This window comes from Ptychodera flava, chromosome 6, assembly GCF_041260155.1.
Source record: "Ptychodera flava strain L36383 chromosome 6, AS_Pfla_20210202, whole genome shotgun sequence".
Lineage (NCBI taxonomy): Eukaryota > Metazoa > Hemichordata > Enteropneusta > Ptychoderidae > Ptychodera > Ptychodera flava.
In genome coordinates this window covers 21,874,599-21,893,355 of record NC_091933.1, presented here as the reverse complement: position 1 = coordinate 21,893,355, position 18,757 = coordinate 21,874,599, and the positions used below count along the sequence as shown (strand labels likewise).

At 41.6% G+C, this 18,757-nt stretch overlaps 2 protein-coding genes across 4 annotated transcripts in view; one reads left to right on the top strand and one right to left on the bottom strand.

The window, feature by feature from the left end:
* Window positions 1-18,757, bottom strand: part of LOC139135160 (titin homolog) — a 48,244-nt gene that overhangs the window by 20,701 nt on the left and 8,786 nt on the right. Inside the window, exons 1-2 of one of the 3 annotated variants that reach the window (XM_070702421.1) lie at window positions 14,828-15,083; window positions 5,017-5,193 (exon numbers count right to left, since the gene is read on the bottom strand). In XM_070702421.1, the coding sequence (XP_070558522.1) occupies window positions 5,017-5,149 (133 nt within the window). In that variant the 5' untranslated portion in view covers window positions 5,150-5,193; window positions 14,828-15,083. Of the gene's footprint in view, window positions 1-5,016; window positions 5,194-5,796; window positions 6,064-14,827; window positions 15,084-18,757 lie in introns of those variants that run through there. The other 2 variants (XM_070702420.1, XM_070702422.1) reach the window with 2 other exon arrangements.
* The window catches only part of LOC139135162 (netrin-4-like), a 17,612-nt gene continuing 16,890 nt past the window's right edge, over window positions 18,036-18,757 (top strand). Inside the window, exons 1-2 of the mRNA XM_070702423.1 lie at window positions 18,036-18,322; window positions 18,713-18,757. The exon at window positions 18,713-18,757 is cut by the window's right edge and continues 115 nt beyond it. Coding sequence (XP_070558524.1) covers window positions 18,250-18,322; window positions 18,713-18,757 — 118 coding nt within the window. The 5' untranslated portion in view covers window positions 18,036-18,249. The remainder of the gene's footprint in view (window positions 18,323-18,712) is intronic.

The following is an 18,757-nucleotide window of genomic DNA, read 5'->3' as shown; positions in this document are numbered from 1 at the left end:
TTAAGCTCATACAGTACGTGATTGGCGGCCACAGATTTTCGTAGGCATATATTCACATAAAATTTAAATATCGGCCTGCATTCATCCTGTACCCCAGAGTATTCAGTTAGCGTATCTACAATAACGCCTAACATTGAGCACAGAGGTTTAACCCTGAATGTTCTGACAAATAAACACATTATGGTTGCTACAGAAAAATGTAAAAGAGCTAAAATTAATCGGCTTGTTCCCGCAACTGTTCCTTAAATTTCAAAGCTTTTGATTACACGGTCTGAGCAAACAGATAATTCCTCTGGCTCTCTACAAAGTCGAGCCGGTGACAAAAAGCTCACTAAAATACATTTTAGCCGAAATAGAAAATAATTAAAAATACTTCGAATTCCAACTTTTGAAGTTGTTTTTTTTTTGTTAAAGCGACCCACCAAGTAACCCAAGATTCGCCGCGGTGACCCTGTCAATATGAAATTTAAACACAAAAGGTAGCTCTGTTATTTTGCTATAGAAATCAACGTAATTGAACAATTTTTCCAATTTATTTGTAGCCTGAATAAACTTGAAGCTAATTACTTTATATTTTTATGTATCTATGTGTGCCATTAAAGCGTTCCATTACAGCTGCATTCAACGTGCATTTGATTATTCCCCTTTGATAAACACATTAACCACACATTTGCTTTGCTCCAACTTCTAGTGCTTTGGTGCCCGCTGATGATTTCCCCGGGGACAATGTGATCGGTATCTTGACGTGAAAGCGTAAATCTAAATTTGACCGGGAAATTAAAGTGGAAAATTTACGGCATAGTCTTTGTTCTCGCGGGAAAATAGCCAATCAATGAAATACACACAAAAATAACTTATATGTCAACTTGTACTTGAATTGACAAGGATACGTAAATATCTCTTAAAGGGAAATATGGATTTACCAAAACATTTGTGATACAGTTAACGTAGAATGCGCCTCGGGGACAGATATTCAGACTCTCAAACCTTTACAATTCTTTTCTGATCTACCACTTGTTTTTCTCCATAGAGTTAACACAGGGTTGGCGGCCATTTTGAATTTCAAATATCGGTAAATCTTGGGTAATTTGTTTTTCTGGTACAAAAATTTGCACGATTTCTTCCTCCCCCCCCCCTGATTTTTATTCTTGATTCTGAAAGAGAAGGGTTGAAGTATACCTTGAGGAAGGTTTGAGCAAACGTTTAGTCTTTTACTTTCGAGGCGCATACTACCTTAATACACTATTCGGTTCCATTGTAGGCTGTGTCTCGCAACATATCAAAGTGCGCCGCTGAAGAAACTTTGATGAATGCAAATCACACCACATAGGGTAAGACTTCGTAGAAATACCACCATGTACACATAGAAGAGAGACCCTAGCGATGTCGGTAGAAAGCTACAACATTGATTGACGTAGATTAGTGATATAAATCGCCCGCGTGGACGACAATCGCTAATGAAACTTGCCATGAAATAAAGGAATGCAATTACACCGCAAATGAGAAAATGTTTTAAAACATTAAAATAAAACAAATGTTGGCCAAAATGATTTACAACAGTTTTATTGCGACACCTCAAAGTCTGCAAATAAGCGGCGCGAACGACGCGACGTCGAGCACAGGTGATCATAGACACTAGATAAACAACTAGGCTTTGTTGAATCGTCGGTAACCATGTAAAGTGAAATAAATGGGCTCGTTAGATTTAACCGCGACTTTTTATTTTCTCCTGGTCCTTTTAGCGTAGCTAAGACAGCGTTAATGCGCACAGCATGTATCTATACACAAGGTGAACGGAGACTGTCCTGCGCTACTTCGGTATGTCTATATTAAGCCCCTTGTTTGTATATCATCAGCATTTTAACTTGCGTCGTATTTTTTCAAGTAATGAAATTGTGAAAGCGACGTTATATCTGGTCGAAAAAGGGGGACTTTAAATCGAGCCGAAAGTCGTGAGACCATTCTTTGACGTGCTAAGGACACGAAGAGAGAAACGGCACGGTTAGGGATTTAATCTTAATCAGATACAGATTTTTTCCCATTCGTGTTGAGTTATGTAGCTATACAGCCGTGGGTCCATTTTATACATTAGCGTGACCACGTTGGCATGACAACAACGCCAACACAACATGAGAACATTAGCGTAATACCACCGTTGGAAATTACGGCTTCCAAGTTAATTGGATATTTATTAAATTTGCCTTTATAAATCTAATCACGAGTAATAATATATTGGCGAGTGTCGCTTTGACGTGATGTCCCCTGCAGGCCAATACATCGAACAGCCTGGAGGGAAACAATTGTCCCCAGTCGAAGGTGGCTCTTGTATCCATGTTTATGGAACACAGATTCTGAAGTGGCTACGATCATGGTGTTTAGAATAAACTTGCACTGAATTCGGATATATAAATCGAACTTTTGTTAACGGGAGGCCTATTCAAAAAGAAGTTAAAAATGAGGGGAAAAATCCCGTGAGTCTAAGTTTTATCGGTACCGAAGTCGCTTTGTCATGTCAGTTTTCAGTAATTAATTCATGTCTTCGTAGTTTCCTATCGTTATTTCCCAGCGAGGCGTCTACATCCTCCGTTAATACTGTCACTTTTTCAAGTGTGTGTACTTCAGTGATCGTTTGTCCTTTTGCTTTCCGCGGAGCAAAACGTGTCTAACAAGCGTCTAAATGAAGAACCACAATATTGAACTAGGATAAGACTCATATTATCGGACAGTGAACGATAGCATTGTACGCAAAGCATTTGATTGCGTTCGCGTCGGTGTGTACATTGCACGCGGCGGCCAACGCTGCTCCTTGGTTAACCTTTGACTTCGCAGTCACACGGCCAACTTTGAAACTAGTTGCGCGACTCTGGATCGGAGGCGAGGCCAATGCCTATCTCTGAACGTCGGTAAACTGAGCGTTCACGTTGATTAATGGCGACTTCCGTAATTCCGAGGGACGCCAGTGCGTTCCGATCGTGCGGCGCACCTACCACCCTATAATGTCTCCTGTGTTTGTTCTGCACGAGATGTCAACAGTACTAGTAGTGGCTACGATCAGTTCAAGGGTTCCCATGCAAGGTACACTAAGAACGAATAAACGATATAAATCTGTGCCGATAGATTATCCAATGCAATTAAACATTCCCCGTCATTTCTCTCGTTTCTCTCATTCTTATTTTAATGGGATATGGCAAACCCATCACAGCCAAGCTGCCTTGCGTCTACTTGTTTCTCCGCAACGCGAATTTAAAGAAGAACGGGCAGGCTTGATGGGTTGTGTGAAACATAAATTTCGTGCCATCGATGACCGATGGTTTCTTTCATTCTGTGCTGACGACATGCCTCGCTCCTGACCTCTGTCAACTCCCGCCCGCTCACAACACAGGAGATGAAGTATGCGTCACGTTGCCAACGAAAACGCTGCAAATACACATTTCGCCCTTGGTACAAACACAAAGTCGTATCTGATGAGAGCTTGCGTCCCCCCAGGCCGCTCATGTATCTTCCTTCAACGGAGAGTCTACTTGTGTAACCAAGATACCGGTTAGCTTTAATAATTGCGGTACAACTGCACAACTAGAATACTCCATTCTTGAGATGGGCCAAATATATCATAACAAGGAACAAGGGATGATATTTTTCGGGAACCTTTGAACGAGAGGTTGTTGAATGATGAAGGACGTATTGCGGTAGCCGAGAGCCGTCAAGACTGTTGTTATCTTTGCATAGGTATCAGGTGTATGTAAGCAAATAAGTCAGCACAGTTACAAACACGCATTAACAGTTATGTCAGACTCCTTGCTGGAAGATAGCTTTGTACGATAAGAAGGCGGTCACGTGATGACGTCTACACTCGGGCGACAATTATGTATTAGGCTCTGGGGATAATTATGTCAAATTTTCCCATGAAAAGGCACGGTTGGTGGGTGGTTGTCGATATTGAATGGTGTTAACGCGTCGTTTCCATTAGTAACGTGATTTACTCTATGACGAAATCGAGAAAATAACCCCGCGGCGGTCCGGGCTATATGTTGAATTCTACCTTCTGAAGATTGCTCGAAAAGTCCGGGAGGGTGGAAGAGTCACCGGCTTTGTGCAAAGGTGGACACAGTTGTCTTTGTTCGTGCATGATTATTGAAGTGCGCCCTTTCTTTCGACGTAAGAGCTGGGGCAAGCTGATGTGGCCTCTGGGGGAATGTCCTGCCGTGCCCATAGAGTAGATTAAATCTAAAATGACTCGTTCCAAAAAATGCCCAAAACAGGACAGGCATTTGGGAAAAGTTGATCACGCTAGAATGTGTAAGCTCCGCGGGTATACAAAGCTGGTTTTCTATAATCTTCCTAGCGCGGGACTATTGTTATTCAAATGTAAATATACATGTTACTAATGCCCAATATATGTGTCTCGTCTGCTTAAAATAATCGTCGAAAAAAAATACACTACGAGTGTGCTCAGGTACACTGAAATGCGGTCTAGGATACGAGTAGAGCTAATGAGGCAGATTTTGACGTTGACATTCAATTAAAACATTTCAAAATTAATCGCCACTGCTTAGTTAATCCTCGTAAAGTTCCGTGTCTTATCTCTTCTCGCTGTCGTGAGCTTAGAGAAAAGAAAAGTTTGATTGTCTGATCTCATAAGCCTGTTTTATGAATATTTGCATTTGGCGCGGAGCTTTGGCCTCTTGTAGTCATAGTTCACGGCCCCACTATCTTGGGCGTTCTTAAGATATTTACTGCTGCCCTAAAACTTCATGTTTCGTTCGCTGTCGGTCAGACTCTATCCCCAACGACATGGTATGAATATGCGCAAAATTGAGAGTATGAGAACCTATAGCTGTTGATCCAACCTGATTAATTGCAAAACTTTAGGGGCCTACCATGTATGTTCCCAAGAACCCCCAAAAATTGAACTCAATGGTACACTTGAATTCAGATGACACAAAAAAAAACACACAGAGGGCTACCATGGCGACGATGTAGACCATTTCAAGCCAACATCTCTCTGTCTCTACCTACCTTTTTGTAAGGACTTCAATAGGTTGCTCTTGTTCAAGAACCACTGGAGCAACGATTCAATGTCGCTGACTTTCCGCTCGTCGGGCTCCTTGGAAATCAAGTTCACCACACGCTCGTACATATGGAGCGCCATGGCGGGTCACCTCCTCGTCTCGTCAACACAACCCCCAAGGAAGACTGAAACACAATAGTAGAAGGTTCTCTCTGTCAGTAAATTATCGCCGCTCAGATAGGCCAGGACGGAATCTTGAACATTGCATGGTAACGCGTAGATACAATGTCGACTGAACCAATCAGGCGACCCGAGATAAGACGCAGTGCGAGCCTGCCGTCTGTTTTCTGGGTATGTTCACGTTCAAGAGACGACTAATAAATGTGGGAAGATCTTGGTAATTTCAGATATGACAATGTAATTAGAGAATATATGCCACAAGCATGACAAGCCTCTTGTGTTCGATCAATCAACAGGTTGTTTTTGTAATCGCCACATGTACCTATTCTGCATTACAATGCGCCTGGATACAACTACAGTTTACACTGATACCGTTATCGAAACATGGATATACCAAATCTATATTGGCATCTCATCGATTGAACGACAAACCAAAACAAATACTTGGCTTTGCGAGTTCCTAGGCTGTTGCAGGGCACTGCCACGAAAACCAGGGGACAGTATATACGACGTAGTCAACACGACGAAAACCCGGACAAGTTGAATCTTGTCCGCCCAGCGAGACCTCTAACAACTACATATACACGCCGATGGCTGTGTTTACCCACCAGGCATAAGAACTGCGCACGGCAGTCGTCCGTTGTCCGCTCGGCTACAGCGAAATCCAGTGGGTAGTTCACGGTATACCGTCGATCGATGATAAAAACAACGTAAATTGCATCGATATACCGCTGGCGATCAACCGAGTGACACGTCCACTTTGAACGGCTTACTCATTCAATGAACTTAGACATAGTTAAGGAGTGGATACGAAAACTGTCTTTGTAACCATCGGCCTACTGTACAATGCTACTTAGCTGCCGTCAAATGCAATTGAATGGACGTGCTCGTGAGCACGCCCCCTATCGACCAACAAAGGCGAGCGTTGGGAGATTTCAATGCCCGAGCAGGGAGTAGTAATGCTCCAAGACATCAGAGAAACGATAACATTCTGTAATTTTGACAGTTATGATAGTTTCAAAATACCATCTGTCACGCACTCGCTTTCAAACATATTGGCAAAACTGTTTGTAGCAAAACTGTCTGCTCAGGAACTGTTTAGAGCAGTCTTAACCTTCCTGTTAGACCGTCCGTCGTCTTAGGAAACGATGTGTGAAAGGCCATCATTGGTCGCTTGTTTTTCTTGTACATTTTGAAGTAGTTCAAAAGTGCCTCTGATTCATTTTTCTACATAACAACATTTCATTGGCTATCCGTGACACTTGAGCAGTGTCAGGGGTCACAGCTTGATCTGAATAATGTTAACACACTTCAAGTTGTTCAAATAATATCTGAAGCTCCGCATTTTTTCCTTAAATTGCCTCAATGTTGTAATGAAAAGTGGTGGCTCGCAACGCTGTTGACTGCACACATGAGCTTTCTTTTCAAAAGTCTTTTCTTCACAAAAAATAGAACTTCAAAAAGCCTGCCAAGCAGAAGTGCTATGGGGGCTGCACTTTCCCTTTGGGAATCCCTCAACAATCTTTAGCCCGGGCAATTACAATGTATTGTAATGGTTGTAATCCCATGGGAAAAGTGTCATGTCAAGAACATGAATTGAGCCGTGTCACACATTATAATTACTTGTTGATCAGCATATGCATCAAAGGATCTACTAGAATTAGAAATCAACGTGTTACGAGCGGTAAAAAACTAGGTCGATTGAATCCGATTGAGCTCTGCGCTTGGGCCGTCGTTTTTAATTTTAGTGTATTTAATTCTTCAGCCGTCGCTGTTGAGACCCTCTCATATGTGTAAACACAGTTCTCAGTGCTACAGACTTGCGCAGACGAGAGTTTTGTTTTTCATTTTTGTGTGAATCAATTTCAGCAGATCTTTCCATCCACCCGAAAACTTTGTTGACGTTTTCAGAAAAGTACTAATTTGACCTCCCCGCCAAATTCCGAGATGTGTGTGCGGACAACCTGAAAGAAATGCCGCACGACAGCATCACAATCCAATGTGTCTTCTCTCCTCGGACTGGATGGTGGCCTTGATCGTGAGCTCGATTTTGATGATGTTTGATTTCTAGTCCAGGCGAGAGAATTGCCCTCTCTGTCTTGTGTTATTTAGTTTGTTTTGTGTCTTTGAATTTGTTAGACATACATGATCCAAACCATGCACATTTATGAAGGGAATACACCATGTTGGTATATTGGAATGACTGTGCAGTATGCTGCAACTGACATTCACTGAGATCGCTGATGAGTATATATCGGCGGCTTTTGGATGGTGTTTCTCTGTCTCTCAAGTTACAGTTGTTATTGAACAGTACCACATTTCTGTTTTATCTTTTGAAAAAAATTACTAGCGATTAAAGTCAAAGTTAAAGAGCATCGGAGGATTGACTGAAAAATCCTTTAAAGCCATATCGAAGACACATTGCATTATTGACTTCGTCATGAACGGAACGTATGGGGAAAAGTGATGCTGCATAGCAAATTCTCACGTGCAGGCATTGCACATCTCAGCATAGAACACACCAAAGGCGCAATCAAGAGTTACTGACGTAAATCAATGTCGTCATTCCCCGAGAACCGCTTTGTGAGTGTCGTTAATTAACTCAAATAATTATGTAAAACGGAAATTCTAATATAATCACTAATTTGTAGTCCTACTAGAACATGGTCCAATGAATGTGGCCATTTACAACCATTTACTCACTGGTAAATTAAGATGTGAACGACAAAAAATTGTGTGTGTGTATATATTGTGAGTCTGTGAGTTGTACATATATATATATATATATCACACACACACACACACACACACACACACACACACACACACTGCGGGAAAGGATAAGGACAAGCGGCAGGAGTTTAATACAATTCAGTTTGCAAATAACCAACATACGGAGACAACCGAAATAAAAATGATAATGGTGAGTGTAAAAGGTGGGGGTTTCGCGAATGACAGACGTTGCCTAAACTTTGTTGTGATCTTGTCTAGTGACCTGGCGTTGAAGTACTTTCGACGTAAAACTTACACATATCAACAAGACTTCACAAATATGGCTTTTAATCGTAACGTATGAAGATGATTATTTATTTTGTCGAAGTGCATCCATGTAAGAATTAAAGTTTATGTATGTGCTTTAATATTTGACTTAACCAAAGAGTGAAGGCTGGTGAAAGACTGCAGAAATGTTATGTGTAGGCCCCCTTACAGGTTGCTTTGCAGTGTGAAATCATTAGAATCGCCGTTCTTTTAACTGGTGACATTTGTGTGCAGAGCTATACAAAACAAAACAGACGGTTCCAAGGTTAGCTGCGGAAGGGGAGGTATTCAGGATTTAAACAACACTATAGATGTACGGTTAAAATCAGTTCCAAAAGACGCATACCGCTTTGGCGGCCAGATAAGCAAAACTCAGCCCCACACGGCCTATAGAAAAGCAAACGTGACAGACTTAAAATTCCTGGTCCCATGGTCACTTGGAAAAGCTGAACACTGTGAACAAACACATTTAGACACAGGGGAGAAAGAAAAGAACTTGTTGTACGGTTTACATAACTTTGGTTGGACTGTCCTTGCTTACAGTGACGACGTGTGTATAGAGGGGAGGAGCGAGGGAGGGAGGGGCAGAGAGAGGGGCAGAGAGAGGCAAACAGACACAGAGACTGACAGAGGCAAACATAAACAGAATGGCTGATTGATAGACAGATTTATAGAGAAAGAGAAAGAAGTCTAGCACATTTAGTTTAAATTTTTATTTAAGCTTAAAAGTACATATTTTTATGTGACAGAAGGCACGACTTTGCCGTTCAATAACACGCAGTGTCTGAATTAATTAAATGTGTCAATTATAATAAGGAGTTCAATAAGTAATCATTGTCGTCAATGTGTGCGTATCGCCATATCCGGGTACTGCATCAAACCTACTTATTTTAAGGAACTTGGGAATATTTTCCCTCAACACATACTATCTTTGCGGTTTTCCACATGGCCGACAGACTTCATTGATCCTAAAAGTCTTCAACTCTGCTAAAAACCCAGTGGTATACCGTCATTTCGATGCTTTTACGGTTTGCTTCGTCTTTGTTTATATGCACCCGAGTGCTTGAATATCTACCAAGATTAGTTTCTGGTCCTCGTGCTATGATCTCTTCGAGATTTTCCAAACAAAGGCTAACACACAGCTTCGGTATCAACTCAATAAAATTCGTGCACTCGATGCTCGAGGTACTTTATTTCCATGACACATAAAATGCTAAAAAGGTGAGAGAGTAATTTACCCTCAATGGGGGAATCTGTGGGCACAGGAAAAATCACTTCATTGTATAACCTTCTCTGAATGTCAAGGCCTAGAAACAAATATTTCTTCTTGGCCATATAGACTGCAATCGTTCTAGGACATTCACAATTAAGCCATATAAAATAGCCTTGAACGTACACGAACTGTTCTTGAGGTAGGTATAACGACTCGACTCAACCGACCTTGCACAGTTTAATTTACTACTTTCCTTTTGAAATTCAAGTAGTCAACAGCGTGCCATGTAAGATAGGTGCAGTGAATCGGCAGATTGCATGGCTGAAAACTTCAACAGCCTATAGCTACGCCTGAATTAATAATGACCGTTATCAGACAACAAGTTCATAAAAGAAGGGAAAACAATAAATGGCTTTATGCCAGCTTTCTTTCAAGTGTGCGACCGTTCTTTCTAAGCCCGTCAAGTACATAGCTGTAACTGTCGTAATTACCTACAGGTTGACTTCTGTCAAAACTGTCAGCGCACAAGAAAGTTAAACCGACGTGCGACGTTCACATTCACACCATGTTGAACAACCTCGTAAGTGCCAAACGAAGTGGCTTTGTACCCGTGAAAGTGGACAAGCTTGACTTAATGCAAATACAGCAAATAGCTGTGTAGTTAGTCCAGAGGGCGCGACGAGAGTGGTGAATCGGGCCCTGTGGCTTTTGAAGACTGGTCTTGACCCAGTAATTTACAGATCAAGCAATTCCAGTCGTTTGCATCGGTCGCGTGCATGAACCTGAGAAGGCGTGAGGAGAGAGAGAGAGAGAGAGAGAGAGAGAGAGAGAGAGAGAGAGAGAGAGAGAAGAGAGAGAGAGAGAGAGAGAGAGACTCAGTCAGTCAGTCTTAGTAGGTGTGGAGTGAGATAATACTCCCTCTTGTTCATGTCAGCTTGATTGAAGTATTAAAAGCAAGACCGGGTCGGTTGTTTATTTTATTCGACTGAATGAAGGGGTCGTAGCATCCTCTACTCTTACAAGCCCGCCCTTACTACCCCTTGTCCCATATGAATAATATTTGGAATGGGTTTATCAACACTTTATTACCATTGCTCTTGATACTGCAACGCTATGAGTAACAAAAGCTTAATAAATCTGCCGCTCAGTGTTTTTCATTAACACGATAACTTCCAGGCAACTGGCAGGTAGCTTCTCACATTCGAACAATAAGTCGCCCGCTTATCTCAGCGTCATGATCGATGCCTCCATTTGTTATTAAGATTGCCTCGTTAATAATATCGAACTGGGCACGCCCGCGACAATGAGACTTGCTGTGATCGATGCCATAACATATATTAAATTAGTTGTTGGAATACGAGAAGCTCTTAGCGAAGGATGTCAAACAGCGAGTTCCCAAATCAGGTATTGATCAAAGTTTTCATGTTCAAACCATGTTTGTGAGAAAGCATCGGTATTACACAGCCCTAGCGGAGCACTGAACGCTGGCCCAAAGGAAACAACCGTGTTTGCTTCTATTTTAGGACAGCCTCACAGTTGTCACGTGGTCCGGTGAATAACCAGAGAGAATTAGGTTTTCACCATTTCTGTTAAACCCAAACCAAATTCACCCAGGCCTGAAATTGGAATGTAAAATTAATCTCTGTTGAATTTGAACACTTGATGATGTACAGTAATGATGCTGTAACTTTTCTGCACTGTCCTGCGCATGCGGAATCTAGTTTAAGCCTCAGGCTTGAAATACCTTACCGCAAATGTGCCAGAGAGAGGTCTAGTGGTCACATGGAAAAGATGAAACAAGCCGTCATGTATCAATTTAAGGTGTTTCGGAACTTCTTTCGCTGTGCGACATAGACATTGTGGAAACCAGGAAGTTTTATAACAAATGAGCAGTTGTGCCATAATGCCGTGTGGCGCTTGAAAAAATTGTCTGGCTCAAGTGGAAAATGAAATCGAACCGTTTGTTCGAATGTGGTACCCGTCGACGATGTGATAATGATGAACTCAACATTAAGCATCACTGAGATGACTGAATACATGGGTACATCCAAAGGAAACTTCTTTAAAACGATTACGGTGCAGTTTGTATATACACTACTCTACCGTGCAAACCTTTTTGTCTCATCGATAACGGCTAACGAATTATGTAAGTCAAGACAGTTAGATGGAAATAAGAAATTAAAACAGAAGGAATTTGCTATTCAACAGACGGGATCGAAGGAGCTATGAAGGTAGAAGACTCATGGAAACGTCGCCGGGATTAATTCGCTAGAAAAAAGTTTTACTGGACAGTTGCCCGATTACGAAAGACATTCGACCAATACTTCCATGCAGTGTAGTCAACTATCAAAATTTGTGCATTTTAGTGAAAAAACCATCAATGACGAAAACTGTGAAGGATTCCGACTGGCGTTTAACTTGTGACACTGGCACCTCACCCGTCTGTAAGTGAAGACTCTTTGGAGTTGGTTCACATCAAGATTGATTTTCAACATGTTCACCTTGCGTTTTGACTTTTACTGTCAGTATCTTACTAGTAAAGTTATTCAAACTAAAATGATACAACATTGTAATAGATATAGGTAACGTGTACAAGCGGGGAAGAATTTGACTTCTTTCACGGACATGAAAGAAGTTTTTTCCCCTACTTGAAGTTTGAAGGTTTCCAGAATTTTTACGGGCACACAAATCGCACAACTGTCCTGGCAACTGTGCAAGTAGCGTTTGATGATGTACATCTTACATTGTCTGGTCAAAGTTTTAACCGACGTCTTAATCGGATCCCGTTCCCCGCCACTGGTTTTTCTTGTAACATTACAGCTAGACCGTCACAAAGGCAATGTCTCCAGACAAGAAAAGTTCTGGGCCTAGTCATTGACTCTGGTATTTCGCGAGTAAATATAAATTCAACGTCTGTCTGACAAATATATGACCATCGGCTTTTCAGCTGAAGAAATTTAACCGTCTTCGAATTCTTTACAGTTGTATTGTGACAGTCTCAAAGATCAACAGACTGTTTGAATCATAAATTGTATTGGTTGCGGTTGCCACCGTGTTAGGGCGGCTTGAGAGCGACAAATAGGTCGATTCCTATTGGGTCAGTGACATCATCATGTTGATTTCATACAGTGCCGTACGCGTGCGTGGCGTGGGTGGCTGAGTGACTTACAGCGCGGTTGGCATGACACGATTCCTTCCCGTGTAAGACGACACCTCTCTATTAACTGGTTGTTCTTCTACTCAGGTGAATTGGTTGCACAGTCGTTTGGTGGGATATTCAGCTCTGGGACTATTCGCCCATAGACGAGTGTACAGAAGCGAGAGGTGTTTCTCGCTTCTGTACACTCGTCTATGGGGCGAATAGTCCCAGAGCTGAATAGCCCACCAAACGACTGTGATTGGTCGCAATAATTTTTCCGTAGTACCACATGTCGTCTGACCGTCTCAGTTGCGAAAAAAACAACTTGTCAGCCTGATGACAAGGGTCATCGGTGACAGTGCTTGTGTAACCGCGCTCCTGCTCGTTTGTAGAGCACGGAGCTTTGGAAATTCAATCCGATATTCATTCATTTTCAAGTTTCCTGACTACAGATAATGACGTCAACAATCGGAGTCACGTCTTTGGGAGCGTGTGGTACGGCTTAGGTGGTTTTCTCAAACACCCCTGACCAATTTATCAGACAAATGAATGTCAATTAATCACAGTGTACTTTCCAGATATATATATATATATATATATATATATATATATATATATATATATATATATATATATATATATATATATATACTGCAAGTACTGCCAATTAACGCTATAGACATCGATGATGTGGGCCCAGAGCATAATAATAAAGAGTTGAAGGAAACTAGGGTTGTTTTCAAGACGTCAGTTCGTGTAAGTAGAACTTACATGTTCTCGCTTACTTGGCAATGGTATATGATGACTGTAAATTCTGCTTACGCGAAACGGACCAGTACTACTACACCTATATCAAAACAACCCTAGTTCCCTTCAAACTCTCTCTCTCTCTCTCTCTCTCTCTCTCTCTGTCTCTCTCTCTCTCTGTATCTAACTATATGTGTATCTATGTATGGATCTATGTATCTTAGTATGTATCCATGTATGTAGATAGATAGATAGATAGATAGATAGATATATAGATAGATAGATAGATAGATAGATAGATAGATAAGATAGAAAGATAGATAGATAGAAGATAGAAAGATGGATAGATAGATAGATAGATAGATAGATAGATAGATAGATAGATAGATAGATAGATAGATAGATAGATAGATAGATAGATAGATAGATAGATAGAAAGATAGATAGATAGAAAGATAGACAGACAGACAGACAGACAGACAGACAGACAGACAGATAGATAGATAGATAGATAGATAGATAGATAGATAGATAGATAGATAGATAGATAGATAGATAGATAGATAGATAGATAGATAGATAGATAGATAGATAATATCGTGAAGCGTGGTGGTTAATAATTATACACATGTGTATTCAAGTCTTGCAGGTTACAATCTAGTAACGCTCGGGAATTACTTTTAAAATTATTATACAAAATCACATGGGAACGTTAATCAAAAGTGCTTGACCCGCTTTTAATCATACTGTGAACACGCTGATTATTAGTTTGACTCAGCAAAGTTGAGTAGGCGTTTAAAAATACTTTTAACAATCGCCCCATTTTGAAAGTTTCCTGTACCGACGATATTAAACTCAGCTGCAAGTATTGTTTCTTTCCCGCATCGTGACATGTTTATACAGCTAAGGCGAAAACTTGGTGTACTTCATTGGCAGGCCCGAATTCCATTCGTACTTTGTGCATGTGTACTATATATGAAGAGGCGAGTTGCACGGTTATAATCGATGGCGCTGAATTGAACCCCAAGCCAATTAACGCGAGACATCAGCATTCCCAGTCGCTACTGGAAACACAAATAGCCTTGGCTCTTGCCCGAAAAAACATTTGCTGCGTCGCCTGATTAACTCTACAGTACCGAGATTTCTTATATTCGTCGCTGTCTCGAAGTAGGCCACGTCTGATAGATAGACATCGAGTATCCATTTCACTCAAACCAGAAACGAGTTACATTTTCGTTTACTGATTTCATCGTGTGATAACCACAAATCGGCGAGCGACTGGTAATATGCAACACTTCATGTAACCCAAACACTGGTCTTTTAATTTAATTCTACACGCCAAGCTGTAAAACAATTGTTATATACTTTGGCATTTACAGCAACTTGATTGGGTGCCCCCTTTGTAGTCTCAAACACTTCACGTTCCGCAACGGTCGCGACTCTTTTTTTAAAACCTTCGAAAGTATATCTCATAACAGTACACATCGTTTCAAGATCTTACCTGTGGCACGGCGGGTAACGGGTGCTAAAACTCGAAAGTCGATCCTCGAGTTTGTGGAAGTCACGTTATGACTGACCTCACCGTAAGCTGATTTGGGATTATAAATATTTGCTGCCAATGCGCTGATCGGTGAAACCATAGATCGCTTTATAAAAACGATTTCAAGTACTGCTTTCGTCGGGAAGTGACCGTTCTCGTGAATAAAACGTATATCGAGTACCGTTGCTTTTCAAACCACTCTCTGACCATTGTCGATGTTTTGTCCAGATCATAATAGCTACCACGTCAGTTCATGAGAAGAGCGCTTTTCAAGTAAACAAAATGTTTGTCCATGACCGCCCTCTTGCGTACACAACGGACGGGTTTATCTGAAAAAAACTTCAATACTTTTATTGTCCTCTTTCTTGCATTTCATCGGAAGACTGTATGCGATCGACGTCACCGGATTTTGAATCACATTTTTTGTGGAACAATTTCTGAAAAATTTATGTAAAGCGACAATTCTCGAAAGCTACGAGAACAGCCAATGGAATACCCTAAACTATTTAAAGTGTAGATGTAAGGCTAGGTATGATTGGTAGGGGAGAGTGTATCGATCGATTTGCTACTTTCATTGAGTCATACCTTTTCTTTGGCTTGAAACTGTTTTACCTTTTTGATCATTCACTGAACCACGAGATAAGAGAATCCTCCAGTTTTCTTCAATAAATCAGTTGGCCGGAGACAATAACATCATGTATAATGACTATGTCAGGAGAGAACAATAACTTTGTGTCTCCCTTACCTAAATACCGACAATGAAGACTGAGAGATCGATTTTATTGAATTAAATTGCATTGTTTACTTGTTTTTCTGGGGTTTGTTTTTGTGTCCCCTTTCGTGATATGGACGGTCTGTTTGTTATAGATCATAAGGCACGTATTCACTGATTCAATAAAAAAGTAGCAATGCATGCAAAGACTTCACGACTATCGGCTTTCGAAATGACCTGAATTTGCCTATATTTGTCTACAGTCCCTCCACCACGGGGACTGTGAATTGTCCCATGGATTATTTTAGCTATTGACCGCTGGCGGCGCACTGCTGACGCTGTTTGCATGTTACGGCTTCTTGGGCGCTTGTCCGCACTGTTGATTACCAAGAGCACATGTTATTTACCTTGGAAGTCTTAAAGGAAAACATTTATCACTTGTAATACTAGAAATGAGTAACACGAACAGTGATAAATCCACCTGTGATGGTTTGAATTATGGAAGTGTCAAGGTCGACTGGGCAAGTGGGCAGAACGTGCGAGGCGAGAAAGTGTAAACAACGTTGTCGAAAGTTAACAAGGATTACACTGTGTATAGAGTGATGTTGTAAATTGTTTATAAGTTACTCTTGTAGTATGCGCTGAACTAGAACAATCCAATTATAAGGTTGGGTGTGGAGTTCGAGGCATTTTCGCCCGGCGGTGAAACTTTAGCCATCCATCGAGCCTTGGAAATTCAGTTACTTCGCGTCTCTATGACCCTTCGCATAGTTGTATAATTTTGTGGAGTCGGACTGATGTTAGTAATCCATGCCATACGTCGTCTGATGACAACCCTGACGGCGCAGGCGTGGGATCGTCATACCTTCTTCTTGTTTGTCTCTCTGTTCTTTAAATTGGGGAAAACATGCAAACTTTGTGCAAGTGGCCCTCTGTCGGTGAGCTTATCAGTTGTCGGTTTCTGATCGCAAATGCCATCCTTTCAGAGGGTAGGCGACTCTTTTGGGCGGTTTTGCAATGAAGAAAAAGCAAAAATAAACAACTTTATTCGAATGGACCACGGACCCGATCATCTATGTAGCGATTTAATGGACACACTGTCAAATGGCTGTGTTGTGTACTGATCCTTGATGTTTGCCACGTACAAGGCAAACGGCAACATGGCATGGAGAAACCGTTACGGTTTCTCTACTGTCTACGCAGGCAGGCAATTGCTTGAACGATGAATCTAGTTCAATGACTGTTACTTGCTGCGAGTATCACGTATGTCGGGAGGGAATACATCTGCAGCTGAGAGGCACTAAACGCCGACAAAGTAGTCTTGAAGAGTTAAACACCAGAACTTGATCATTTGCTCTACTATTGAAGTAGAGCGTGACACCTCGGTGACCTTGCCAATCTTCAGTCTAACTTTCACGCTTTCTAGGAGCTCGCCCATGTGCAAGCAGCTGATTTCAAAACATGTGCAGGGATTGTACTCGTGAGACTGGGCGATAAACATATGACATGTATTTCAATCATTAAGAAGAAAAAATCATAAGGAGGGTGATTTTTTACTCTTTTGGTCGGCGGTCATTCATGAATGTGATGCGCTTGTGTTTTTTTTTACCTTTGGTGAAGTGTAGATGGTGACAGGAGGGGATTCAGGTCACGGGACTGGTCACTGTACGCTAGACGGATTCACCAGAATGATTGACTGTTCAATCAGGTTGATACGCCATGAATCGCTGTCACTTGGCGTAATTGGGCTGGCCATGTGTCCATCAAGTTGAGTAGCACTTCTCATGCGGACGATTTTACGGCGTTTGGCGAGAAAAACAACAACAAGCAAGACAACGCCCCCGTAATCAGTTTAAGCTTCAATGATTCACGTTTCAGTTTGTTGTTCGCCGAGGTAGATCCGGCGAACCGCAAGTTCGATTGCTGACAGCAGTGGGGCACAGTTAGCGTAAAGTGGTACTTGCGTGTAAACTTTGACCCCATTCGACACCCTGGGTTACCCCGTCAACATACACTGGTGATAAACTAGGTAAAGTTGTCTCAACCGTACAAACAGCGTTACAAAATATAGAAGTACGCAAGTACCACATTACATCTCTTTTGAATAAAGGTCCCGTGGCGTGCACGCTGTTGAGTTCAACCTGTGAGTCCGCTATCTGTCAACAAGAAAATCCTACAACAATTGAAGGTCTTCCTCGTGTAGCTTCCCCCTATTACACTAATTAGCAAAACAATAGATCACTTCCTCAATGATAGGGTCGTTCTGATCAATAAAAGTGTCTCGCAAGAATGGAAGAAAAGTACCATCGTCACATAAGCCATTTATTGTCTAAGTGTTTTTAAGCGATCTGCTGTAGGAATGTCTTTGTCTAACGAAAAGATGTCGTCCAACGACCTCGATAAGTCAAAACCCCACGTGATCGGTGTTTACATCCTGTCAGGCGAGCCTCGCTGTCGTGTGTAGTCTGCGTCAAGCGAGATTTCACAGTAATGTGTTTTTTAAATACCGTCAGAAACAGAGCGAGTGGTCAGTTGGCCTGAAAGTGAGCGGTGAGCGGTAACAAACACATACCGTGGGCTCTTCGCATCAACGCTGAATTTCTCACTGTCTGCATCGCGTAAAAAAAATTCGACAAGTTGAAAAGAAGACTAAAAACAGTTTTTCTTCGAAATGTTTGGACTTCGCATTTTCTTTATGCTTCAGCTGTTGTGGTGTTTAGCGGAGGCATCACCTGCTTTTGTGGGTAAGTCGAACAAGAAAAACAAGTTTGCGAAGTGTGTTTTATTATTTGCGTTGCTTTTAGGGTCAAGAGTGTGAAACATGCCAACTGTAGCGTGGAAAACTGCCGGGCGCGTTAACCCAGCATACTTACATTCGCGCCATCTGTCGCGCTGGCGTGAAATTTCCTATAAATAATTTGATAATGTTACGACAGTTAGTGCGTAACTTGCCCCATTTTCATACTTATTTTGCATATTGGCATTCATCAGAAACGCGTGTGCCTCATTTAACACTGCGGTTTACTTTCAGTCGTAATGTCTTTGGCAAACAGACAAATCTTTTCCAGAATTGGATAATTATTTGGGAATTTGCCATGTCATCACGCATGAGTTTTGTTTTGCTTCTATTTCAGATCCAAGGCCTGGGTGCGCCACGCAGACATGCCATCCTCGACCGG